Source organism: Gymnoscopelus microlampas (assembly GCF_963454915.1).
Source record: "Gymnoscopelus microlampas genome assembly, chromosome: 12".
NCBI classification, from domain to species: Eukaryota; Metazoa; Chordata; class Actinopteri; order Myctophiformes; family Myctophidae; genus Gymnoscopelus; species Gymnoscopelus microlampas.
This window is the reverse complement of record NC_139949.1, coordinates 53,258,069-53,285,295: the sequence shown is the minus strand read 5'-3', so window position 1 is coordinate 53,285,295 and position 27,227 is coordinate 53,258,069. Positions and strand designations below refer to the sequence as shown.

General features: G+C 40.5%; 2 protein-coding genes and 1 long non-coding RNA gene across 6 annotated transcripts in view; 2 read left to right on the top strand and 1 right to left on the bottom strand.

The window, feature by feature from the left end:
• LOC311056658 (uncharacterized protein) overlaps positions 1–13,681 on the top strand; it is a 54,682-nt gene extending 41,001 nt beyond the window's left edge. For all 4 annotated transcript variants that reach the window (XM_084073451.1, XM_084073452.1, XM_084073453.1 and 1 more), the window contains exon 12: positions 13,177–13,681. In XM_084073451.1, the coding sequence (XP_083929577.1) occupies positions 13,177–13,303 (127 nt within the window). In that variant the 3' untranslated portion in view covers positions 13,304–13,681. The remainder of the gene's footprint in view (positions 1–13,176) is intronic.
• Positions 13,682–15,426: 1,745 nt separating this feature from the next.
• Positions 15,427–18,594, bottom strand: LOC311057635. The gene is made up of 4 exons (XR_014601978.1): positions 17,804–18,594; positions 17,732–17,767; positions 17,271–17,661; positions 15,427–16,129 (listed from the first exon to the last, which is right to left on the bottom strand). It is a non-coding gene; the product is annotated as an uncharacterized lncRNA (long non-coding RNA).
• A 1,796-nt stretch (positions 18,595–20,390) lies between these two features.
• LOC311057642 (complement C1q-like protein 3) lies at positions 20,391–25,018 on the top strand. Its single transcript, XM_084074650.1, has 4 exons — positions 20,391–20,482; positions 21,084–21,188; positions 22,630–22,758; positions 24,603–25,018. The coding sequence occupies exons 1-4, from the start codon at positions 20,404–20,406 to the stop codon at positions 24,920–24,922; spliced, it is 633 nt and encodes a 210-aa protein (XP_083930776.1). The 5' UTR covers positions 20,391–20,403; the 3' UTR covers positions 24,923–25,018.
• The last annotated feature ends 2,209 nt before the right edge of the window (positions 25,019–27,227 follow it).

Here is a 27,227-nt window from a genome sequence, read left to right as displayed (position 1 = left end):
GAACGGTCTCTCTTTACTGTAGAGTGAGTTAATAACACAACCTAGAACTGTCTCTCTTTACTGTAGAGTAAGTTAATAACACAACCTAGAACTGTCTCTCTCTACTGTAGAGTAAGTTAATAACACAACCTAGAACTGTCTCTCTCTCTACTGTAGAGTAAGTTAATAACACAACCTAGAACTGTCTCTCTCTACTGTAGAGTGAGTTAATAACACAACCTAGAACTGTCTCTCTCTACTGTAGAGTAAGTTAATAACACAACCTAGAACTGTCTCTCTCTACTGTAGAGTAAGTTAATAACACAACCTAGAACTGTCTCTCTACAGTAGAGTAAGTTAATAACACAACCTAGAACTGTCTCTCTCTACTGTAGAGTAAGTTAATAACACAACCTAGAACTGTCTCTCTACTGTAGAGTGAGTTAATAACACAACCTAGAACTGTCTCTCTCTCTACTGTAGAGTGAGTTAATAACACAACCTAGAACTGTCTCTCTCTCTACTGTAGAGTGAGTTAATAACACAACCTAGAACTGTCTCTCTACTGTAGAGTAAGTTAATAACACAACCTAGAACTGTCTCTCTCTCTACTTTAGAGTAAGTTAATAACACAACCTAGAACTGTCTCTCTCTTTACTGTAGAGTGAGTTAATAACACAACCTAGAACTGTCTCTCTCTACTGTAGAGTGAGTTAATAACACAACCTAGAACTGTCTCTCTTTACTGTAGAGTAAGTTAATAACACAACCTAGAACTGTCTCTCTCTACTGTAGAGTAAGTTAATAACACAACCTAGAACTGTCTCTCTCTCTACTGTAGAGTGAGTTAATAACACAACCTAGAACTGTCTCTCTTTACTGTAGAGTGAGTTAATAACACAACCTAGAACTGTCTCTCTTTACTGTAGAGTAAGTTAATAACACAACATAGAACTGTCTCTCTACTGTAGAGTAAGTTAATAACACAACCTAGAACTGTCTCTCTACTGTAGAGTGAGTTAATAACACAACCTAGAACTGTCTCTCTTTACTGTAGAGTAAGTTAATAACACAACCTAGAACTGTCTCTCTACTGTAGAGTAAGTTAATAACACAACCTAGAACTGTCTCTCTCTACTGTAGAGTAAGTTAATAACACAACCTAGAACTTTCTCTCTTTACTGTAGAGTGAGTTAATAACACAACCTAGAACTGTCTCTCTTTACTGTAGAGTGAGTTAATAACACAACCTAGAACTGTCTCTCTACTGTAGAGTAAGTTAATAACACAACCTAGAACTGTCTCTCTTTACTGTAGAGTGAGTTAATAACACAACCTAGAACTGTCTCTCTACTGTAGAGTAAGTTAATAACACAACCTAGAACTGTCTCTCTTTACTGTAGAGTGAGTTAATAACACAACCTAGAACGGTCTCTCTTTACTGTAGAGTGAGTTAATAACACAACCTAGAACTGTCTCTCTTTACTGTAGAGTAAGTTAATAACACAACCTAGAACTGTCTCTCTCTACTGTAGAGTAAGTTAATAACACAACCTAGAACTGTCTCTCTCTCTACTGTAGAGTAAGTTAATAACACAACCTAGAACTGTCTCTCTCTACTGTAGAGTGAGTTAATAACACAACCTAGAACTGTCTCTCTCTACTGTAGAGTAAGTTAATAACACAACCTAGAACTGTCTCTCTCTACTGTAGAGTAAGTTAATAACACAACCTAGAACTGTCTCTCTCTCTACTGTAGAGTAAGTTAATAACACAACCTAGAACTGTCTCTCTCTCTACTGTAGAGTAAGTTAATAACACAACCTAGAACTGTCTCTCTCTACTGTAGAGTAAGTTAATAACACAACCTAGAACTGTCTCTCTCTACTGTAGAGTAAGTTAATAACACAACCTAGAACTGTCTCTCTACTGTAGAGTAAGTTAATAACACAACCTAGAACTGTCTCTCTCTCTACTGTAGAGTGAGTTAATAACACAACCTAGAACTGTCTCTCTACTGTAGAGTAAGTTAATAACACAACCTAGAACTGTCTCTCTCTCTACTGTAGAGTAAGTTAATAACACAACCTAGAACTGTCTCTCTCTCTTTACTGTAGAGTGAGTTAATAACACAACCTAGAACTGTCTCTCTCTACTGTAGAGTGAGTTAATAACACAACCTAGAACTGTCTCTCTCTACTGTAGAGTAAGTTAATAACACAACCTAGAACTGTCTCTCTCTCTACTGTAGAGTAAGTTAATAACACAACCTAGAACTGTCTCTCTCTCTACTGTAGAGTAAGTTAATAACACAACCTAGAACTGTCTCTCTCTCTACTGTAGATTGATTGATTGATTGATGTACTTTATTTAGTAAGACATGAGAACAGTACATGACAGTACATAACAGTACATGGAAGTACAAATTCGCAATACAAGGTCTACTAAACTGGATAGCTCAGTTAAGCACGTAGCTTGTTTAAGATGAGATCCCCATGCACACAAATCATGTTGACATATAAGAGACAGACAGATATACACACTACTATACAGAATGTCATACAATCAGTTTACAGGTTACTGGTATGAAGGGTGAAAAATATGTACAAAAAAGAAAGAGAGGGGGGGGGGGTTAGGTTAGGACATGGGGTAGGTTAGGACTTGGACAGGGGCCATTTTTGAATTGCAGCCTCCTGAAGGTGTATCTTTAGGGCATTTTTGAAAGTGAGTAGGGTTTTGCACTCCTTTACTCCTTTTGGTAGGGCATTCCACATTTTAGATGAATAGCATGAGAAAGAGTTCATTCCCTTTGTTGTGCCAAATCTGGGTTGAACATGGTTTGTGGAGCTGCCTCTGGTGTTATGATCATGGACTTGATTAACATTTTGGAAGTATTTTGACAAATACAGGGGGATCCCAATGTTGTGGTGTATCTTGAAGACCAGGCCCATAGCAAGTTGCTGTACTCTGTCCTCAACCCTAAGCCATCCAAGCCTAGCAAAATGATCAGGGGTTAGATGGGTTTTGTAATTGAGGCCAAGAAGTAGCCTTACAAGTTTGTTTTGGGATGTTTGGAGCCTTGTTTTTAGGGCCTTGGAGGTGTTGTGATACCATGAAGTGCATGCATAATCATAATGACCTTGTATGAGGGCCCCTATAAGAATCTTCAGAGTATTCTTACTGACTTTACGAACAAGCCTCCACATCCTCCGTGTTATTTTGTGGACCTTTTTGATCGTCTTTTCAGCGTTTTTGTCACCTGAGAGGTTTGCCTCTAAGATGGAACCCAGGTAGGTAATTTCCTCCTTTCTTGTGATAACATTTTCACCCACTTTGATCGTGAAACTCTCAGCCTTTCTAAGGTTAGGGTTGGACCCAAAGAGGATGGATTCAGTTTTACCCAGGTGTAATGAGAGTTTGTTGTCGGAGAGCCAGATGCAGATCTTGTTGAGTTCAGTGCTGAGAGTTTTCTCAACCTGCAGCCTGTCCCTGTCCGAGACCAGCAGAGCCGAGTCATCTGCGAACAGGAACAGTTTGCAGTCGCAAGCTGAGGACATATCATTCACGTATATCAGGAACAGTAGTGGTCCTAGTATGCTTCCTTGAGGAACACCACAAGTCACTGGGAGAGGAGGGGACTGGGTGCCGTTTACTTCCACCACTTGCTCCCTCCCCTCCAGGTAGGATCTCATCCAGTTCACCGACGTGTCATCAAAGCCTATTGCTTTGAGCTTATTGATCATAATTGGGTGATTAACGGTGTCAAAAGCCTTCTGGAGGTCCAGCATGACCATGCCGCAATATTTGCCCTTGTCGACATCTTGTTTGATAGAGTCGTTCAAATAGAGAAGGCATGTGTCAGTGGAGTGGTTTGTTCTGAAACCAGATTGGAATTCGTAAATTAGATTTTTTTCGGCAAGGTACTTATCAACCTGTTCATAGACTATTTTTTCCATGACTTTCGAGATGGAGCTAAGAATAGAAATAGGGCGGTAGTTGCCAGGGTCTAATTGGTTTCCTTTTTTGTACAGAGGGGTCACTCTTGCTTTTTTGAAGTCGTTAGGGACCCGTCCCTGTATGATGGAGAGGTTTATTATGTGGGTAATGATTGGGGCAATGGAGGCGGCTGAGTCTTTTAGAAATTTAGCGGGGATGTTGTCGGGACCTGTGGCTCTGTGTTGTTGGAGTGCACTCAATTTTTTAAACACCTCATCTGTTGACACAGGGGAGAGTTTAAAATCATCTTTGCGTACACCCTGTTTATCGTAAAATGAATCAACATACTCTCCACCATGACTCCCAGAGTGAGGGGGTAGTTTTTCAACTAACTCTGAGGCCACGGTCGTGAAGAATATGTTGAGGATTTTACTCACTTCCCGTTTGGATGAAATGAGAGTGTCATTCACCTTGAGGTTTATGTTTGTAAACCTGGTTTTCAATTTCTTGCTGCAGCCTAGTAGGTTGTTGAATAGCTTCCAGAGCTCACGTGGTTTGTTTTGATTTTCCTCAATTTTGCCATCGAGGTAGCTTTTTTCTGCTAACAGCAGCATGCCATTAACCTTGTTTCTTAGCATGTTTTTCTCTTTTTTGAGTTTCGCTACGTGGGATTCGAGACCTTTGTTGAAGCTTTTGGCAAGTTTGATCCTACTTTTATGATAGTCAGAACACTTTTTGTCTCTGACTTTCATGGTAGTAAGGATATCCGAATTCATCCATGGAACCGAGCGGGTTTTGACCCTGATGGTTTTCATGGGAGCCACACTGTCCAAAATTTGAATGAATTTGGTTTTGAAACCAAGCCAACATTCGTCTACCTGTGTGCTGTTTAGTACGTCGGACCAATCCTGTTCCTCCAGTCTGTGATCTAAGTCCTCACTCTTGTAGTTTTTGAGGTCTCTGATCGTGACTGTTTGGTGGTAACCGGTCTTAGGTTTACGTTTCTTTCTGGTGCAGAAGATCATGTTATGATCAGATATGCCACAGGTAGTAACACCACTATTGAGGATTTTGTCCTTGTCCGTTGTTAGAATGAGATCTATGATAGTTTGAGTGGAAACACACAGCCTTGTGGGCTGAGTGATCAGCTGGTGGAGTGAGTGCCGATTACAAAACCCCCTGAATGACTTAAACACTGACGCTTCCTTACGGAGCATGTCAGTGTTAAAGTCACCAAGAAGTACTGTCTCCTCATTGTCCACTTTAGCTAAACATTCATCAAGTCTATCATAGAAATCAGTCTGGTTAGGAGGTCTGTATATGGTACCGACTAGCACAGGTTTAGCATTTTCAAAAATGATCTCGACCCACACAGCTTCAATGTCTGCATCATTCAGGTCTTCACGAAGGATGCAGACATTGTCTTTATGTACATACATGCATACGCCGCCCCCGTTTCTGTTTCTATCTTTTCTGAAAAGTTTGTAGTTTTCAATCTCAATATCAGTATCATCTATCGTATGATCAAGTTTCGTTTCAGAGAAAGTTAAAATGTCAACCTTACCATCATAAAACATCTGCTTGATTTGTGTTAGCTTGTCTCCTACAAGGGAATTCACATTGAGGTGTATCATGTGCAAGCCAACGCCAAACGATTTTTTCATTTGTTCAATGAAAAGATGACTGTCCACTGATAGTCCACAGAGAGAAGCAGTATCGGGGGGGGAGGGGGGTGTTGAGGTGTTAGCGTCCATCAAAGCCTCTGTTTCGCTGTGCGCGGCCATCTGTGGGGGTTGGGGGGGGGTGGGGGGTTGGGCATCGTCTGGTTCTCGGTGGTAAGCAACCAGCTGTGGGGCTTGGGGGATGGGGGGATGGGGGGTTGAGGGGGGCCTTCGTCTGTGTCCACGGGGGTCCATCCTGGTCCTTGTGCCGCCTGGAACCGCCAGAAGTGTCCGTGGATAGGTTTCTTCCGTTGCGCAGCGTCTCTCCGTCGCGCGTCGTGGAGCGGCGAGTACAGCTGTGGTGTTGATGCAGTCCGAGGGTGCGTTGGCTTGTTGGGAACGAGAGCTAGCGGCGTGGGTTTGTTGTTGTTGTGCGACGTTGTCGCTGGCAACGATAGCAACGTTAGCAGCGCTAGCTTCGTTGGCCAAGTTTGCCTCTCTCGCCAGACGGGCAGAAGTTTGCCTGGTGGTAACTGGGCCTGGATTAACGTGGATATCACCCGACAGGAGAAGAAGAATGATGATTAAAAATCTTCGGTCCATGCGTCCTGTCGGGGGCGCGTACTTTCTAGTCGAGTCCATGGCGAGGAGGGTATGGAGAGCTCCAGCCGCGAACCCCAGATGCTTTGTTTCTGTAGTGTCGAGTAGGTAGAAGTCCGAGTGTTTTTCGTTTTTCATTTCCCGTGGATTACCCTTTTCTGTCTCCATCAGGTGTAGATTTTGTGGGTATTCTAGGAATGAATCCGTCGTCCACGAAAGGATGAAAATGAAAAGTAAATCCAGTGAAAAACTGGCAAATATGTTGCCGTGAGAGCGCGTCTCCAAACGGGAGCGCGGAGAGCGCGTCTTCATGCGACTTCTCATCTCGACGTCTAGACTAGACTGAAGAGTAGAGTAAGTTAATAACACAACCTAGAACTGTCTCTCTCTACTGTAGAGTAAGTTAATAACACAACCTAGAACTGTCTCTCTCTACTGTAGAGTGAGTTAATAACACAACCTAGAACTGTCTCTCTTTACTGTAGAGTAAGTTAATAACACAACCTAGAACTGTCTCTCTCTACTGTAGAGTAAGTTAATAACACAACCTAGAACTGTCTCTCTTTACTGTAGAGTAAGTTCATAACACAACCTAGAACTGTCTCTCTTTACTGTAGAGTAAGTTAATAACACAACCTAGAACTGTCTCTCTCTACTGTAGAGTGAGTTAATAACACAACCTAGAACTGTCTCTCTCTCTCTCTCTACTGTAGAGTGAGTTAATAACACAACCTAGAACTGTCTCTCTTTACTGTAGAGTGAGTTAATAACACAACCTAGAACTGTCTCTCTTTACTGTAGAGTAAGTTAATAACACAACCTAGAACTGTCTCTCTACTGTAGAGTAAGTTAATAACACAACCTAGAATTGTCTCTCTACTGTAGAGTGAGTTAATAACACAACCTAGAACTGTCTCTCTTTACTGTAGAGTAAGTTAATAACACAACCTAGAACTGTCTCTCTACTGTAGAGTAAGTTAATAACACAACCTAGAACTGTCTCTCTCTACTGTAGAGTAAGTTAATAACACAACCTAGAACTGTCTCTCTTTACTGTAGAGTGAGTTAATAACACAACCTAGAACTGTCTCTCTACTGTAGAGTGAGTTAATAACACAACCTAGAACTGTCTCTCTACTGTAGAGTAAGTTAATAACACAACCTAGAACTGTCTCTCTACTGTAGAGTGAGTTAATAACACAACCTAGAACTGTCTCTCTACTGTAGAGTAAGTTAATAACACAACCTAGAACTGTCTCTCTTTACTGTAGAGTAAGTTAATAACACAACCTAGAACTGTCTCTCTACTGTAGAGTAAGTTAATAACACAACCTAGAACTGTCTCTCTTTACTGTAGAGTAAGTTAATAACACAACCTAGAACTGTCTCTCTTTACTGTAGAGTGAGTTAATAACACAACCTAGAACTGTCTCTCTTTACTGTAGAGTAAGTTAATAACACAACCTAGAACTGTCTCTCTTTACTGTAGAGTGAGTTAATAACACAACCTAGAACTGTCTCTCTTTACTGTAGAGTAAGTTAATAACACAAACTGTCTCTCTTTACTGTAGAGTGAGTTAATAACACAACCTAGAACTGTCTCTCTCTACTGTAGAGTGAGTTAATAACACAACCTAGAACTGTCTCTCTACTGTAGAGTAAGTTAATAACACAACCTAGAACTGTCTCTCTCTCTACTGTAGAGTAAGTTAATAACACAACCTAGAACTGTCTCTCTCTACTGTAGAGTAAGTTAATAACACAACCTAGAACTGTCTCTCTTTACTGTAGAGTGAGTTAATAACACAACCTAGAACTGTCTCTCTTTACTGTAGAGTGAGTTAATAACACAACCTAGAACTGTCTCTCTACTGTAGAGTAAGTTAATAACACAACTTAGAACTGTCTCTCTTTACTGTAGAGTGAGTTAATAACACAACCTAGAACTGTCTCTCTACTGTAGAGTAAGTTAATAACACAACCTAGAACTGTCTCTCTTTACTGTAGAGTGAGTTAATAACACAACCTAGAACTGTCTCTCTTTACTGTAGAGTGAGTTAATAACACAACCTAGAACTGTCTCTCTTTACTGTAGAGTAAGTTAATAACACAACCTAGAACTGTCTCTCTCTCTACTGTAGAGTAAGTTAATAACACAACCTAGAACTGTCTCTCTCTCTCTACTGTAGAGTAAGTTAATAACACAACCTAGAACTGTCTCTCTCTCTCTACTGTAGAGTAAGTTAATAACACAACCTAGAACTGTCTCTCTCTCTCTACTGTAGAGTGAGTTAATAACACAACCTAGAACTGTCTCTCTCTCTACTGTAGAGTAAGTTAATAACACAACCTAGAACTGTCTCTCTCTACTGTAGAGTGAGTTAATAACACAACCTAGAACTGTCTCTCTTTACTGTAGAGTAAGTTAATAACACAACCTAGAACTGTCTCTCTCTACTGTAGAGTAAGTTAATAACACAACCTAGAACTGTCTCTCTTTACTGTAGAGTAAGTTAATAACACAACCTAGAACTGTCTCTCTTTACTGTAGAGTAAGTTAATAACACAACCTAGAACTGTCTCTCTCTACTGTAGAGTGAGTTAATAACACAACCTAGAACTGTCTCTCTCTCTACTGTAGAGTGAGTTAATAACACAACCTAGAACTGTCTCTCTTTACTGTAGAGTGAGTTAATAACACAACCTAGAACTGTCTCTCTTTACTGTAGAGTAAGTTAATAACACAACCTAGAACTGTCTCTCTACTGTAGAGTAAGTTAATAACACAACCTAGAACTGTCTCTCTTTACTGTAGAGTAAGTTAATAACACAACCTAGAACTGTCTCTCTTTACTGTAGAGTAAGTTAATAACACAACCTAGAACTGTCTCTCTACTGTAGAGTGAGTTAATAACACAACCTAGAACTGTCTCCCTTTACTGTAGAGTAAGTTAATAACACAACCTAGAACTGTCTCTCTACTGTAGAGTAAGTTAATAACACAACCTAGAACTGTCTCTCTCTACTGTAGAGTAAGTTAATAACACAATTTACTGTAGAGTGAGTTAATAACACAACCTAGAACTGTCTCTCTTTACTGTAGAGTAAGTTAATAACACAACCTAGAACTGTCTCTCTTTACTGTAGAGTGAGTTAATAACACAACCTAGAACTGTCTCTCTTTACTGTAGAGTAAGTTAATAACACAACCTAGAACTGTCTCTCTCTACTGTAGAGTAAGTTAATAACACAACCTAGAACTGTCTCTCTCTACTGTAGAGTAAGTTAATAACACAACCTAGAACTGTCTTTCTACTATAGAGTAAGTTAATAACACAACCTAGAACTGTCTCTCTCTCTACTGTAGAGTAAGTTAATAACACAACCTAGAACTGTCTCTCTCTACTGTAGAGTAAGTTAATAACACAACCTAGAACTGTCTCTCTTTACTGTAGAGTGAGTTAATAACACAACCTAGAACTGTCTCTCTTTACTGTAGAGTGAGTTAATAACACAACCTAGAACTGTCTCTCTACTGTAGAGTAAGTTAATAACACAACCTAGAACTGTCTCTCTTTACTGTAGAGTGAGTTAATAACACAACCTAGAACTGTCTCTCTACTGTAGAGTAAGTTAATAACACAACCTAGAACTGTCTCTCTTTACTGTAGAGTGAGTTAATAACACAACCTAGAACTGTCTCTCTTTACTGTAGAGTGAGTTAATAACACAACCTAGAACTGTCTCTCTTTACTGTAGAGTAAGTTAATAACACAACCTAGAACTGTCTCTCTCTACTGTAGAGTAAGTTAATAACACAACCTAGAACTGTCTCTCTCTCTACTGTAGAGTAAGTTAATAACACAACCTAGAACTGTCTCTCTCTACTGTAGAGTGAGTTAATAACACAACCTAGAACTGTCTCTCTCTACTGTAGAGTAAGTTAATAACACAACCTAGAACTGTCTCTCTCTACTGTAGAGTAAGTTAATAACACAACCTAGAACTGTCTCTCTACTGTAGAGTAAGTTAATAACACAACCTAGAACTGTCTCTCTCTCTACTGTAGAGTAAGTTAATAACACAACCTAGAACTGTCTCTCTCTACTGTAGAGTGAGTTAATAACACAACCTAGAACTGTCTCTCTCTACTGTAGAGTAAGTTAATAACACAACCTAGAACTGTCTCTCTCTACTGTAGAGTAAGTTAATAACACAACCTAGAACTGTCTCTCTACTGTAGAGTGAGTTAATAACACAACCTAGAACTGTCTCTCTCTCTACTGTAGAGTGAGTTAATAACACAACCTAGAACTGTCTCTCTACTGTAGAGTAAGTTAATAACACAACCTAGAACTGTCTCTCTCTCTACTGTAGAGTAAGTTAATAACACAACCTAGAACTGTCTCTCTCTTTACTGTAGAGTGAGTTAATAACACAACCTAGAACTGTCTCTCTCTACTGTAGAGTGAGTTAATAACACAACCTAGAACTGTCTCTCTCTACTGTAGAGTAAGTTAATAACACAACCTAGAACTGTCTCTCTCTCTACTGTAGAGTAAGTTAATAACACAACCTAGAACTGTCTCTCTCTCTACTGTAGAGTAAGTTAATAACACAACCTAGAACTGTCTCTCTCTACTGTAGAGTAAGTTAATAACACAACCTAGAACTGTTGCTCTCTACTGTAGAGTGAGTTAATAACACAACCTAGAACTGTCTCTCTCTCTACTGTAGAGTGAGTTAATAACACAACCTAGAACTGTCTCTCTCTTTACTGTAGAGTGAGTTAATAACACAACCTAGAACTGTCTCTGTCTCTACTGTAGAGTGAGTTAATAACACAACCTAGAACTGTCTCTCTTTACTGTAGAGTAAGTTAATAACACAACCTAGAACTGTCTCTCTACTGTACAGTAAGTTAATAACACAACCTAGAACTGTCTCTCTCTACTGTAGAGTGAGTTAATAACACAACCTAGAACTGTCTCTCTCTACTGTAGAGTGAGTTAATAACACAACCTAGAACTGTCTCTCTCTCTCTCTACTGTAGAGTAAGTTAATAACACAACCTAGAACTGTCTCTCTTTACTGTAGAGTAAGTTAATAACACAACCTAGAACTGTCTCTCTCTACTGTAGAGTAAGTTAATAACACAACCTAGAACTGTCTCTCTCTCTACTGTAGAGTAAGTTAATAACACAACCTAGAACTGTCTCTCTCTACTGTAGAGTAAGTTAATAACACAACCTAGAACTGTCTCTCTCTCTACTGTAGAGTAAGTTAATAACACAACCTAGAACTGTCTCTCTCTACTGTAGAGTAAGTTAATAACACAACCTAGAACTGTCTCTCTTTACTGTAGAGTGAGTTAATAACACAACCTAGAACTGTCTCTCTCTACTGTAGAGTGAGTTAATAACACAACCTAGAACTGTCTCTCTCTCTACTGTAGAGTGAGTTAATAACACAACCTAGAACTGTCTCTCTCTCTACTGTAGAGTAAGTTAATAACACAACCTAGAACTGTCTCTCTACTGTAGAGTAAGTTAATAACACAACCTAGAACTGTCTCTCTCTCTACTGTAGAGTAAGTTAATAACACAACCTAGAACTGTCTCTCTCTCTACTGTAGAGTGAGTTAATAACACAACCTAGAACTGTCTCTCTACTGTAGAGTAAGTTAATAACACAACCTAGAACTGTCTCTGTACTGTAGAGTGAGTTAATAACACAACCTAGAACTGTCTCTCTACTGTAGAGTAAGTTAATAACACAACCTAGAACTGTCTCTCTCTACAGTAGAGTAAGTTAATAACACAACCTAGAACTGTCTCTCTCTACTGTAGAGTAAGTTAATAACACAACCTAGAACTGTCTCTCTCTACTGTAGAGTAAGTTAATAACACAACCTAGAACTGTCTCTCTCTACTGTAGAGTAAGTTAATAACACAACCTAGAACTGTCTCTCTCTACTGTAGAGTAAGTTATTAACACAACCTAGAACTGTCTCTCTCTACTGTAGAGTAAGTTAATAACACAACCTAGAACTGTCTCTCTCTACTGTAGAGTAAGTTAATAACACAACCTAGAACTGTCTCTCTCTACTGTAGAGTAAGTTATTAACACAACCTAGAACTGTCTCTCTCTACTGTAGAGTAAGTTAATAACACAACCTAGAACTCTCTCTCTTTACTGTAGAGTAAGTTAATAACACAACCTAGAACTGTCTCTCTCTACTGTAGAGTAAGTTAATAACACAACCTAGAACTGTCTCTCTCTCTACTGTAGAGTGAGTTAATAACACAACCTAGAACTGTCTCTCTCTACTGTAGAGTAAGTTAATAACACAACCTAGAACTGTCTCTCTCTCTACTGTAGAGCAGTGGTGTAGCCAGAACGCTAGTATAGGCTGCGCCTAGGCACGATGGGCACGCATGCATGCGTCGCCAGCATCCCATTTTTTTGGGGGCGGATTTTGTTACTTTACTTCCGGTTTTAGTTACTTTATTTCGGGGTTAGGGTTAGGTTATGAGGGCTGCCGTAGAGTAAGTTAATAACACATCCTAGAACTGCCTCTCTCTAATATAAGTTAATGGGGCGGCCATAGCTGATTGGTTATTGAGCCCGCCTGACCCAGGTAGCTTACCATTCCAGGCCAGCGCTGCACATTGGCTGCTCACTGCTCCTTGCGTTTATAGGATGGGTAAATGACATCACTGCTCCTTGTGTTTATAGGATGGGTAAATGACATCACTGCTCCTTGTGTTTATAGGATTGGTAAATGACATCACTGCTCCTTGTGTTTATAGGATGGGTAAAATGCAGAGGACAAATTTCACGAATGTGCAAATATATACAGTGACAAAAAAAATCTTGTTTACTGTTTAGCTTGTTGTGCTCACAGTGGTCTTGTTGTGCTCACTGTGGTCTTGTTGTGCTCACTGTGGTCTTGTTGTGCTCACTGTGGTCTTGTCTTGTCGTCCCCCTCGTCCTCCAGGGTTCAGGCGGACTGCATACGACTCATCGAGGTGGAGGACATGCTGGTGATGGGCAACAAGCCAGACCCCATGTGTGTGTTCACCTACGTCCAGGCTCTGTACAACCACCTGAAGACCTTTGAATGATGTGTCCAGACTCTCTACAACCATATGAAGACCTTTGAATGATGTGTCCAGACTCTCTACAACCATCTGAAGACCTTTGAATGATGTGTCCAGACTCTCTACAACCATCTGAAGACCTTTGAATGATGTGTCCAGACTCTCTACAACCATCTGAAGACCTTTGAATGATGTGTCCATCAGACTCTCTACAACCACATGAAGACCTTTGAATGATGTGTCCAGACTCTCTACAACCATCTGAAGACCTTTGAATGATGTGTCCAGACTCTCTACAACCATCTGAAGACCTTTGAATGATGTGTCCAGACTCTCTACAACCATCTGAAGACCTTTGAATGATGTGTCCATCAGACTCTCTACAACCACATGAAGACCTTTGAATGATGTGTCCATCAGACTCTCTACAACCACATGAAGACCTTTGAATGATGTGTCCAGACTCTCTACAACCATCTGAAGACCTTTGAATGATGTGTCCAGACTCTCTACAACCATCTGAAGACCTTTGAATGATGTGTCCAGACTCTCTACAACCACCTGAAGACCTTTGAATGATGTGTCCATCAGACTCTCTACAACCATCTGAAGACCTTTGAATGATGTGTCCAAACTCTCTACAACCATCTGAAGACCTTTGAATGATGTGTCCAGGCTCTCTACAGCCACCTGAAGACCTTTGAATGATGTGTCCAGGCTCTCTACAGCCACCTGAAGACCTTTGAATGATGTGTCCAGACTCTCTACAACCATCTGAAGACCTTTGAATGATGTGTCCAAGCTCTCTCTTTTCCATTTTCAATACTTTTACTTTTACTCCACTACATCTCAGAGGCATATACTGTACTTTTACTCCACTACAATTATTTGAAAACTTTACTAGTTACTGTGCAGATTTAAATTATGTTATTATAAAACATACATTAACCACTTTAGGCCTATTTTATACCTAGACTATTTTCAAACATTTTAGTACTTTTGGTACTGTGCCGTACATCTCTCTGAGCGAATCAGAGCCTCGACCTGAAGATCAAAAGACTATAAGGCAAAGGGGGGGATTTCCTCTTAGGCTAGCGGTTAAGATGTTTGGCTTTAGCGTCCCCTTCCCAATGCATAAGACCCCAAGTTCGATTTTGAATGAGAAACGTGGAATCACGTCGATTCCACCAATCATAACCAAAGTCATCTCATGAAACCTTACATAGACCATATTTTTGGACACACGAGCAAACAGTTGGCGACGACGACACTGCATGGAAAAACTGTCCTTTAACAGAGAGAGAGAGAGAGAGAGAGAGAGAGAGAGAGAGAGAGAGAGAGAGAGAGACTGTAGGTATAGGTGGCCATCTGCCTCAACGGGTTTGGGGGGAGAGAAAGAGAGAAGCAGTGAGATTGACAGAAACATTGACAGAGAGACAGAGAGAGACACACAGAGGGCGAGTCGGAGACACTCAGAAAGAAAGATTGACAGAGAGACAAACAAACAAAGAGAGAGAGAGACACAGAAAGATTGACAGAGAGACAAAGAGAGAGAGAGAGACACAGAAAGATTGACAGAGAGAGAGACAGACAGACAGAGAGAGAGGGAGAGAGGGAGAGAGACAGAGCCAGAGATTGATTGAGACGTGATTTGTTATTTTCGCTATTCGATGCACAATGTAGTACATACTGTAGAGCTTACAGAGATAGTTTTTTTTCCCCTATCCATGAGTCACCCCATGGAGACATATATCGTTTTTGTCGCATTCCTAAGCCAATCATTTGATGACCAGCAACCACTGCCGGTCATCAAATTATTGTCTTAGGAATGTGACAAAAACACCAAATCCATGAATTTAAGTCTCCGACTAATCAATAGGAAAAAAGGTCATGTTGGGTTGAACTATCCCTTTAAGGCAGGGGTCTTCAACAGGGGGTCCAGGACCCCTAGGGGGTCCTCAGAGTTACTACAGGGGGTCCGCCAAATCTTTGTGTGATATTTTACATTAACCACTTCAACCAAGAATCCCTATTCTGAGGAGAACTTTGGCCAAAAATAGCAGATCTACAAGCACACAACGCCTCGCGCTGCGAGGCGTTGTGCGCTTGTAGATCTGCTATTTTCAGCAAAGTGGTTTGGTGTAGGGGGAAAAAAAGAGCAGACTAAGTACAGAGTGAAAGGTCATGTTTACTAAGTATTGTGTAAGTGCATGGTTAAATGTCTGGAAATACACATCAACATGAATCCAACATGATAGAGCTGTGAAACAAGTCTATGCAGCTGCCGATGAAATCTATGAAAACATAAATATTTTACACAATATATAAGGGGGGGGTCCCTGCTTTATCTCGCTCTCAGCCAAGGGGTCCTTGGCCTGAAAACGTTGAAGACCCCTGCTTTAAGGGGTTAATAATGTGTGAACTTGGACAGAGGACGGTAGAGTTATTTATTGTATATAATATATATCTTGACTTCACAGTCGGGACAAACATGTGTTTCCTAGTGAAAGAGAACCTTGTAGTTACAGTAAATGTGTGATTTATGTTTTAAAGCTTCTGTATATCATGGATAATAATGGCTGAGACATGCTAATAATCACAATAATAACTGCTGACATAATCTCACTGTAAATGAATAATTAAGGCTGAGAAAAACTGCTTTAGAATTTTGGTATTTATAGGCAAACATGCAGTGGTGGAAAGTAACTTAAGTACATTTACTCAAGTACTGTACTTGAGTACAACTTTTTTGAGGTACTTGTACTTTCGGTTACTTGAGTGTTTCCAATATCCAATACTTTTACTTCTACTCCGCTACGTCTTGGATCCAAATATAGCACTTTTACTCAACTATATTTATTGTCTCCGCCAGGCCGAAGGCATGGCGAGAGAGTATGTTTTACCCTCCGTCCGTCCGTCCGTCCGTCCGTGTGTGTGTCCTGTCTGTGTGTTACCAGCTAATCTCCGGCACCGTTGGTCCGTTCGCTCCGAAACTGTGCACACACACTCCCTGGATGCCAATTCAGAACCTCTGCCCCAATTTTTTCACATGGGCCTGTTATAGCGCCACCAGGAGGCCGATTTGTGCAAAACAATTTTTTTTACATTACTCCTACAGATTTTATCCAAATATCATGCAAATCGGTACACAGTATCTCTATAGTCATGTGATCAACACGGATCTGTCCGATTTCCCATATTCCATCCTGATTTTCTATGGTTGGCTTCCAAAGTTTGCAGGATTGGTCCGTTTTGAACAAACTGCCTCCAATCATGAACGCAGCTTGCCATTTCCATAAAATTGCACACGCACATTCCCACTAGGCCGAGGAAGAAATGCCACTTGAACATTTTCAAATCAGCCTCATGGTGGCGCTATAACTGGCCGATTTGCATTTTTAACTATAACTGCACCGATCTGCGTGAAACTTTGCACGCACACTCCCTAGAGGCCAAGGAAAAACATTAGACTGCAATTTTCACATCTGCTTTTTACAGCGCCACCAGGAGGCCGACTTATGTAAAATACATTTTTGGAGATTATTCCTTCAGATTCTGTCCAAAAAACACGCAAATTGGTACACTGCATCTCCATAGTCATGTGATTCTGATGGATCTGTCCGATATTTCATATTCCATCCTATTTGGCTTACAGTGGCTTCCAAAGTTTGCAGGATTGGTCAGTTTTAAACAAAATGCCTCAAAACATGAATGCAGTGTGCAATTTCCGTGAAAGTTTGCATGCAGATTCCCACTAGGCCGAGGAAGAAATGCCCCCCTTTTCACATTCACATTGGCCTTTATAGCGCCACCAGCAGGTCTAATTTAGCAAAACACAATTTTGGAACAAAATGCCTCAAATCATGAATGCAGTGTCCCATTGAAAGGCCTGAGAAGAAATGCCACCCTTTTCACATTGGCCTATTATAGCGCCACCAGGAGGCCACAATAACCTACCTGACCTGGCGGAGACCTGTGCTCCGAGGAGCACTTTTTCTAGTTTGAAATCTTTAGTTACTTTGTAGATTTAGATTATTATTACGAAACATACATGAACCACTTCAGCCCTATATACATTTCGGCCATTTGAAAATAGCCGATCCAAGCTCACAATGCGTCGCGAAATGGGACATTCTGCATAATTAGTACTTTCTATTTTTGGTACTTTGAGTAGGCCTACATTTTGATACCAATACTTTTGTACTTTTACCCAAGTCCATTTTGTATTCCGGACTTTTACTTTTACGTAACAGAGTATTTCTACATTGCAGTATTGATACTTTTACTTAAGTTAAAAATGTGAGTACTTTTTCCACCACTGCACACAGTCCCCTTTTCCATCAAAACAACTTTGGCTCTAGAACTGGTTCCGTTCTTGGAACCTTGGTACCGTCTAACCTTGGTACCGTTTAGAACCTTGGTACCGTCTAGAACCTTGGTACCGTCTAGAACCTTGGTACCGTCTAGAACCTTGGTACCGTCTAGAACCTTGGTTCCGTCTAGAACCTTGGTTCCGTCTAGAACCTTGGTACCGTCTAGTTAACCGGCCACGAACCGGCCACGAACCAGCCCGCGTTTCCACCAGGTTTAAAGGGACAGTTCACCCCCAAAAATATGTTTTTATATTGAGAGGTTCCGGTAGGAGACGCAAAGGAGACTCTTGTGTCTCCTACCAGAACCGCTGCCGGTCAACAAAGGATTGCCTTAGGAATGAGACGAAACAAAAAAATATCCATGAATTCAAGTCTCCATGGGGTGTGACTTATCCATAGAAAAAAAGTCATTTTGGGGGTGAAGTCTTTTTTTTGGTTCCAGTCCCGAAACCAAGTTTTAAGGTTCTGAACCAATTCATGTTCAGTGGAAACTCTGAACTGGCTCAAAAGTAGGCGGGAATAAACTGAACGGGACCGGTTCAAACCCGATGGAAAAGTGGCGACACGATGCTCTGCATCTTTTTATTGACACATATTTAATATATAAAAATTATGAAGCGTATTCTCTCTTATCGCTCTTATTATCTGTGATGTGATGTGCTGTGTATTTATTTATATACCGTATTGTGTGTGTGTGTGTGTGTGTGTGTGTGTGTGTGTGTGTGTGTGTGTGTGTGTGTGTGTGTGTGTGTGTGTGTGTGTGTGTGTGTGTGTGTGTGTGTGTGTGTGTGTGTGTGTGTGTGTGTGTGTGCGCGTGTGTGCGCGTGTGTTTCATAGAGGGAGAAATGCTTATGGATTATTATTTTTTTAGTATTTTCTTTTTTGCACTGTGGCAGTTTAATCATACAGAGTGGACACTTAAGTTGAAAATAAAAAGATGTGTTTTACTGTACGACAATGAGCGTATGATCCGTTCACTGCACACACACCCACACACACACACGCACACGCACACGCGCACGCGCACGCACGCACGCACGCGCGCACATGCACACACACACGCAACCGCACAGACACGCACGCACGCACGCACACACACACACACACACACACACACACACACACACACACACACACACACACACACACACATACACCCGCAACCGCACAGACACACACACACACACACACACACACACACACACACACACACACACACACACACACACACACACACACACACACACACAATATCAAATCTTGATATTATAAAACATACATTAACCACTTTAGCCATATTGTATACACAGGCTATTTGAAAACAGCCGATCTACAGATAGAACACGTCTACAACAGCTTAGTACTTTTACTGTTGGCACTTTAAGTACGTTTTTATGCCAATACTTTATACTTTATTACATTTAGAATTCTGGACTTTTACTTGTAACAGAGTATTTATTCCCATACTTTTCCCACCACTGCACAGCAGTAGAACAAATTTGACCCCATTTTTGTGCCGAAACTGGGTTCAGTGACATCAGTGCCGAGCTCCTTCTGGTGTTGTGCCTGTGTCTTTTATTTGTATTAAAGTAGTCTGACAGGTACATGTTAACATCATGTTACCGCAAAGGGATCCAGACAGAAATGTATCGTTTTAATCCTTAATCCCCCTAAAATCCCCTAATCCCTAGTCTAATGGAAGCATGATGCAAAATATCGTCGTCCCCCCCAAAAAACAAACTAACACTAAATCCTTGTGCTATTTTCCCCTCTCAAAAAAAAAAAAAGTGTCCCTCCCCCTGAACTAACCAATGAATGTTAAGGTACAGGGATAATAAAAAGAACACATGAAACTAAATAAATTGAGTCACATTGGTTCCTGTCAGAACATTCCGTATCGACTGAGTTCCAGGATGAAGGGTCGTGGAGCGCTGCTGGTCTTCATTCTGCTGTGTGTGTGTGAGCCTGGCGTTCGGGGGGACAGCGAACTGGGAGACAACGACGAGAGACGGAACAACGATGAACCAGGTATATACCGGTGGTGTAAAGTTACTAAATACATTTACTCAAGTACTGTACTTAAGTACAAGGTTTTTTCTTTTACTTTAGAGTATTTCAAATTTGTAATACTTTTGACTTCTACTGCACTACATCTCAGAGGCAAATTTTGTGCTTTTATTTGAAAACTTGAGTTACTAGTTACTTTGTAGATATAGATTACTATATATTATAAAACATACATTAACCACTTCAGCCCTATTTTATACATAGGCTATTTGAAAATAGCAGATCTACAAGCTCACAATGCGTTGCATCGTGACACGTTGTGAGCTTGTAGATCTGCTGTTTTCAAACATTACTACTCTTATTATTATTATTATTTTTAAATATATATATCATTTTCAAAAGATTTGTATATATTTTGAAAACTTGACATGGGACAATCTGCATCTTGAGTACTTTTACTTTTGGTACTTTAAGTATATTTTGATGCCAGTACTTGTGTACCTTAACTCAAGTCAAATTCTGAATACCAGACTGATCAGAGTATTTCTACATTGAGGTATTGATACTTTTACTCAAGTAAAAACAAAATGTGTGTATTCTTCCTCCACAGAAGGTGGAGCCCCCTCTCTGCCTGCCGTGTGGAGCGAGGTGAAGGGGCTGAAGGACATGGTGTATCAGCTGACCCTCACCGTGGCCGAGCAGAGAGCCAGCCTGACGGGCGTGGAGAGAGAGGCCAGCAAGCAGATGGACCTGGTGACCGACCTGAGGGTCGAGCTGAACGTCGCCAAGAACGAGGTGGAAGGAATGGGGAAGGAAAACGCAGGTCAGGACGGCTAAGCTGCGGTGGTGGAGGAAGTACTCGGATGTTTTACTGAAGTAAAAGTAGCAATACCGCGATGTAGAAATACTCCGTTACAAGTAAAAGGCCTGTGTTCCAAATACTACTTGAGTAAAAGTACAAAAGTATTGCTATCAAAATATACTTGAAGTACCAAAAGTAAAAGTACTAGAATGTTTGAAAATAGCCGATCTTCAAGCTTACTAAGTTTCGCATAGTGAGCTTGTAGATCTGCTATTTTCCAATAGCCTATGTATAAAATAGGGCTGAAGTGGTTAATGTATGTTTTATAATATCATAATTTATATCTGCAAAGTAACTAAAGTTTTCAAATAATTGTAGTGGAGTTAAAGTACAATATTTGTCTCTGAGATGTAGTGGAGTAAAAGTATTGGAAATTGGAAATACTAAAGTAAAGTACACATACCTCAAAATTGTACTTAAGTACAGTACTTAAGTAAATGTGTTGGGGAAAAAAAGGAGCTTCAAGAAGTTGTAAATGTACAGTCTGAAATGTGTTATTTCAGCCAGTACAGCCTGTAATATTTCACAGTTTAATGATATCTCTCTAATCTTTTTTTCTCAGAAATTGCCGTCAAATTGAGCACCAGCGAGAAAACAGTCCAAGTCCTTCAGACCAGACTGAGCACCAGCGAGAGCAGCGTGGAGGTGTTGAAGAAAGGAGGTGGAGGTAATTAGAGCAGGAGGGATGTTCTGTGAATGCAGGTACGAGAGGGACGTGTTGAAAGAGGACTTACTTTAGCGTTAAGTACAAGGGCCATGCGGAGCTGCAAAGCCCCTGTGTATTACTTCAGCTGGCTCTGAGAATGGATACTGTTTCTATAGGGTCATTTACTGTATATCCATATCCATCGACATGAGAAATGCTCAAAACTGCTTGAATATGTATGATTTTCTTAAAGGGCCACTTCACCCATTTTCAACCATATCTTCATATATTTGGTCGTCATAAATGCTCCTTATCAGATGGCTCTAACTCTGTCTCAGAGGAGGGCTCCGGACAGTTCAGAAACCTGTCTACCAATTACAACCTTGCTAAGCTGAAACCAAGCTGACAGTCAGTAAGACCGAAGTGGAGGAATTGAAGAGACAGAATGCAGATATAGATAGATAGATAGATAGATACTGTAGATAGATAGATAGATAGATAGATAGATAGATAGATAGATAGATAGATAGATAGATAGATAGATAGATAGATAGAAACTATTCTATTCTATATGAATTCATATGCGACCATATTATGGGCCTCACACACATGGTGTGTTTGTAGATCAGCTTTTTTCCCCGGTGGCTTCTATGGCCATGATGAGTGTTCATAAGGCTTCTATGGCCATGATGAGTGTTCATAAGGCTTCTATGGCCATGATGAGTGTTCATAAGGCTTCTATGGCCATGATGAGTGTTCATAAGGCTTCTATGGCCATGATGAGTGTTCATAAGGCTTCTATGGCCATGATGAGTGTTCATAAGGCAGGCAGGATTAGTGAGGCGAGTCCGTCTCTGGAATGGGCGTGAACCATAGGCGGAGTTTCACATTAGTCCTGGGGGGGGCACATGCACGGGACACATGGGTCCCTCCCGCGCACGCGCGATTTTTTTCGGGTTTACCGTGGATAAAGTTACTTTTTTTGTTACTTTATTGCGGTTTTAGGGTTAGGGTTGTTAGGGTTGTTAGGGTTGTTAGGGTTATTTAATTCTTTTGGGGGAGCCAGCCCCCCAAACTCCTGAAATGCATAGAAATCTATGAAATCCAAATAAAAAAATCTATGAAATTTGTATTAATTATATTGAATTATTATGTATTAATTATATTATTTATTTATTTATTAACTGTTAATCCATTATGAAGAATTCTGTTTTCCAGATGAGCATAACATAGGAGTTATTCTTTAAATGGGCACACTATTTAATTAAAAAAAAAACACCCCCGGCCGCCAGGGGGGGCAATGCCCCCCCTGCCCCCCCATAAAATCCGCCTATGGCGTGAACCCGTTGTGTCGTTGAAGCTGATAGTTAGATGTAAACTATACTGCTACACTGCAACACAACAGATTTCATAATACAGACTAATTGATGCTTTTATAAATGATGCTTCTTGTGATTGACAGACAGACCGAAGGTGGCCTTCTCTGCTGGTTTGAGTGACGATGGACAAGTTGGGCCGTTTAAATCCAGAAGCACTCTGGTGTATAAAAGGGTGATCACCAACATCGGCAACGCATACAATCCCTCTACAGGTAGGATGGGGAATCTGGGGATTAAGGATTGATTTTTCTTTTAGTCATAGTCTTTTGAATGAAATGCCATTTAGTTTCAGTCATATTTTAGTCATCTGAAATGTTTTAGTCGACTAAACATCACAACATTTTAGTCAGCTAAATCTACAGTTGATTTAGGCGACTAAAATGTGTTTTGGCGGTGCCTTGATGGCATCCTAACGGCTGATTTTACACTTGGTTGTTGAAAAAAGACGATCTACAAGCTCACGACTTGCTGTGAGCTTGTAGATCGGCTATTTTCAGAGCGCAACAACCGAGCGCAACCAAACATAAAATGACTTGTCTTTTAGTTCTACTGGATCTCTTCTCCACTAGTATTAGTTTTTTGTCATCACAGCTTAGTTCTTATTTAGTTTTCGTCAGTGAAAAAAGTGTAGACGAGCAGTTGGTTCCGGCAGGAGACACAACAAGTCTCCTTTGTGTCTCCTACCGGAACCATGGGGTGAGTAATCGATAGAAAATACGTTATGTTTTGGGTGAACTATCCCTTTAAGTGGCAAACAACCTGTATTATAGTATATGTATATGAGCTGTTGGAACTCATAAGATGTGTGTCATTGATTGATTCCCCCCAAAAAATAAGGACAAACGTGTGTCCCTTAAGTTCAATAGGGTCTTTTACTTTACAAGGTGTGATTTGGAACCCTAGTTGGGATTTAAAGGCTCTTTTCCACAATGAAGGGTAAAATCCAGAACCTTCAAGAACCTGAAACTTTCCGTGATGAACAGAAGCATCCCTGAAGGGAGAGGTACATAAAGAAATAAACATTAAGAAGCATATAGCATATCATCTACAAGCTTGTAGATCTGCTATTCTACCTATTTTAGAAACATTTTACAGTATAAGCTCTGAGTACCACCTCCTGAACAGGGCCCACATTAGGTCATGAGAACCTGATCTGAAACCCAGCCATAGAGAAATGGAAAGTCAATGTTGTTTATAAAGGCAAGCACCTTTTCAAAACAATTTGACAAGGTGCTGTACAATGGACAGCAATATAAGACACATAAGAACAATAACACAACAAGAAGGAAAGCAAAACATTGACAGTGGGTCAGGTAAAATATTACTAAATATTGTTACAAAACAAATCCAGAAACCTGTGAAATATGTTTCATGGCAAGGCATGGTTCACTTAGTTATTGCAGTCGAATAGAGCCTTAGGCTGTGTCATATAACTTACATATCTATCAGACATAAACAAAAATAGTAAATTAAAATAACATACAGCTCACAATTAAATCAATTGGCAAGATGGAATTAGAGAACTGGCATTTATAAAATTGTTGATGTTCTCACAAGTATAATATCGTCACCTTGCTAAACTAATGGCCTATGACATTTTTTTAAGTTTTTCAGGAAAAATAAAAAAAACTGATCCAAAACAAAACTATGATATTTCACCCAAAATGTTTATAACAAATCATGACTATTAAAATAAAAATAACACTGTCTGTCAGTTATGTAACGTAAGAGATTTAAATAGGTTTAAATAGGATTAAATCTGACTTAGGCCAAAAAACATTGTTAAAAAATGGCCTAAATCAGTAAATAATTTGGCCTAAGTCACATGGAAAAAAGGCCTATTTTGGCCTAAGTCACACTAGGGAGTTAGGCCATTATACTAAAAGGGGAGGGAACATCATGATCCTTTTCAATTAGGAGATTTTACCAGAGGTGGCCAGTGTCATGAGGAGCTGACTTAGGCAAAAATATCATTTTCCTCAAAAAATGACGTAGGCCATTAGTTTAGCAAGGTGACAATATGGCAAAACAAACGTGTGTACGTATATTCTCCCAGGTATCTTCACAGCTCCAGTGAAAGGAGTCTACCACTTCACATTCACCGCGGCACAGAAGGCGACGGCGAGCGAACCGGAGGCTGTGAGCGTCAACATGTACAAAAACGACCAGCTGCTCATCAACAACTACGCGTACAACCGTCACGATGGGATTAAGAGCTGGTACGTGTACATATCCAACGGAATGATCCTAGAGCTGGAGGCAGGGGACACGGTAGACATGCGTTTGCCCCCTAGTGGCAGGTGGGACAAGTACAAGCTGGCCGATGACACAAACAACCACAACGTGTTCAGCGGCTATCTGCTTTATGCTATGTAACTTGGTGTTCACAGTGGGGGGCCGCCAGAATGACTAATTGGAAAGGAGAGAAAAAAAGTAAATAAAATGAAACAACTAAATTAACTATAACAAGTCTTTCTCAAGTCTATCTCTCTCTCTCACACACACACACACACACACACACACACACACACACACACACACACACACACACACACACACACACACACACACACACATATATATATATATATATATATGGAGCCTGCGCGCGCACACACACACACACACACACACACACACACACACACACACACACACACACACACACACACACACACACACACACACACACACACACACACACACACACACACACACACACATATACAGTACTAGTATTGTTTTAAATGTTTCTATAATCATGTATCATCTGTTTTGTGGACTGGTTGTTAGACGTGAGAGAGCTCTAGTAGAGCAACTACACAAGCTTCCACCAATGGGCAGTGAGTCTGTCGTTAAGAATAATAATGCTTACTATTCATACTGTCAATAACAGAGAGAGGTCATCTGTTACCTAATAATTCAACCCTTATGTATTGAATCATGTTTGCACTTTATGAATTTGCACAGCCATATTTTGCACAGTATAGAGAAACAGGCCCAGGCATGATTTTATTGTTGAAGGCAGTTTTACAGAACATTTTGAGTTGTCATGTCCTGTCCAGATGATGAGTTCCACCTGTGGAGATAGGGCCAAGAAATGTAGGGTGTTATCATGATGGGAAGTGTAATATATCTTATTAGTGCAATATCGTTGCTGTCAGGCAGAAACCAGCTAACTCCATTTTGACGCTTTTGCATTTTTTCCCCATAAATCAGTGCTATTGAACACCCTTGTGTGTTGGTAAAAACAATATTGAACCAATGAAAAGTATTAAAAAGTGCTTCTGACAAAACCAGCTAACTCCATTGGATCCTCAACCTTTCTGCTAAAACCATAGATATAGAAACCTAGATACCTCATTGGCCGCTGCAGCTCGTTGGAGCGACCTGTTTCGTATGGTGGCCGCCATATTTCCGGGGGAGAACTGGCCAATCACAGCGCGTCTTTTCCAGGACTTGTCAGAATCTAGTTGCCCCGCCCCCACCTGCCTCTGATTGGCCTACTGAACGCCCCCTTCTGTGACGCACATGGACATTTCCAGCTGCCCCCACGGAAGCTGAAGCATGCCCGCCATTCAGAGCCAGAGGAGGCGTCTACCTTTATATGCCTATGGCTAAAACAGCTAACTCCACCAAAGGGGGAGGAGTTAGCTGTTTTTTCTGACTCCAGGCTCCACCCTCTTTTGACCTCCAACCTCATTGTGAGCTTGGAGGTCCATTCAGCTGTTCTTATCAATGATGAACAAAACCTCCTAACTCCACTTTTTTTTTTGTAATTTCCTGAAAACATTGAACATTTGGAGTTAGCTGGTTTCTGCCGGACAGCAGAGATATGTAAGAACAAGTGCAATATGTTATATTTTAATGTTAAGTTGATAATTGAATGCTTAACCTAATGTACCTGTTCTGTCTCCTGTATGATTGGGTTGGACCATATCAGGATAGCAGAGGGAGGTTATTCATGATGTGCTTTTGGTCATTTCTAATTATGTTGTCGTGTGAAGAAGGACTCATCATATAACTTATGTAGATCATGGAGACTTTTAATATACTTGTGGGGGTTAAGGGGTATTTAAGTATTTATTGTATGTCTAGTTGGGTGTTTATTATATGTTGTAGAACACCCCTTTGAATGGTGCAGTCTAATGGTACAGTCTAGCTCACCTGGGTATAAAAGGCTGCTGCCAGTTAACACGAGAGAGAGATGAGGGTGAGAAGCTGGACGCCACCAAATGACTGGGTGCTTCAGCTCATGTCCTTGTTATGTCTGTTATATCCCAGTGACCCATAGTCGGCTATTAGACCTCCGTCTAAAACAGGCTTATAATTGGTCTAACAGTGGAAGTTTTTTAGACGTCTAGGCTTATACTAGACGTTGATTAGCTGTTTTGTAAGCGTCTGTATTTCAACGGCTATAATATAGACGGTCTATAAATAGACGCTTAAAAAACAGCTAATCAACGTCTAGGCTAAGCCTAGACATCTAAATAACTTTCACTGTTATACCAATTATAACCCGGTTTTAGCCCAGCCCTTAGACGTATTTTAGACGTCTAATAGCCCGAAAAATGCTCTGTGGGATGTTGGTGAAATAAATATATAATTTCGTTACACCATACCGGCGCATCTGTACTGTTTCCAGCCGCTAAGACGGTCATCCTCACACTGTCAATAAACA

Excerpts from the sequence above, each read along its gene's own strand:
- LOC311057642 (XM_084074650.1), top strand. The coding sequence starts at position 20,404 with ATGGACCTGGTGACCGACCTGAGGGTCGAGCTGAACGTCGCCAAGAAC. Across the intron at positions 20,483-21,083 it reads AATGGGGAAGGAAAACGCAG|AAATTGCCGTCAAATTGAGC; the intron begins GTCAGGACGGCT and ends TTTTTTTCTCAG. Across the intron at positions 21,189-22,629 it reads GTTGAAGAAAGGAGGTGGAG|ACAGACCGAAGGTGGCCTTC; the intron begins GTAATTAGAGCA and ends TGTGATTGACAG.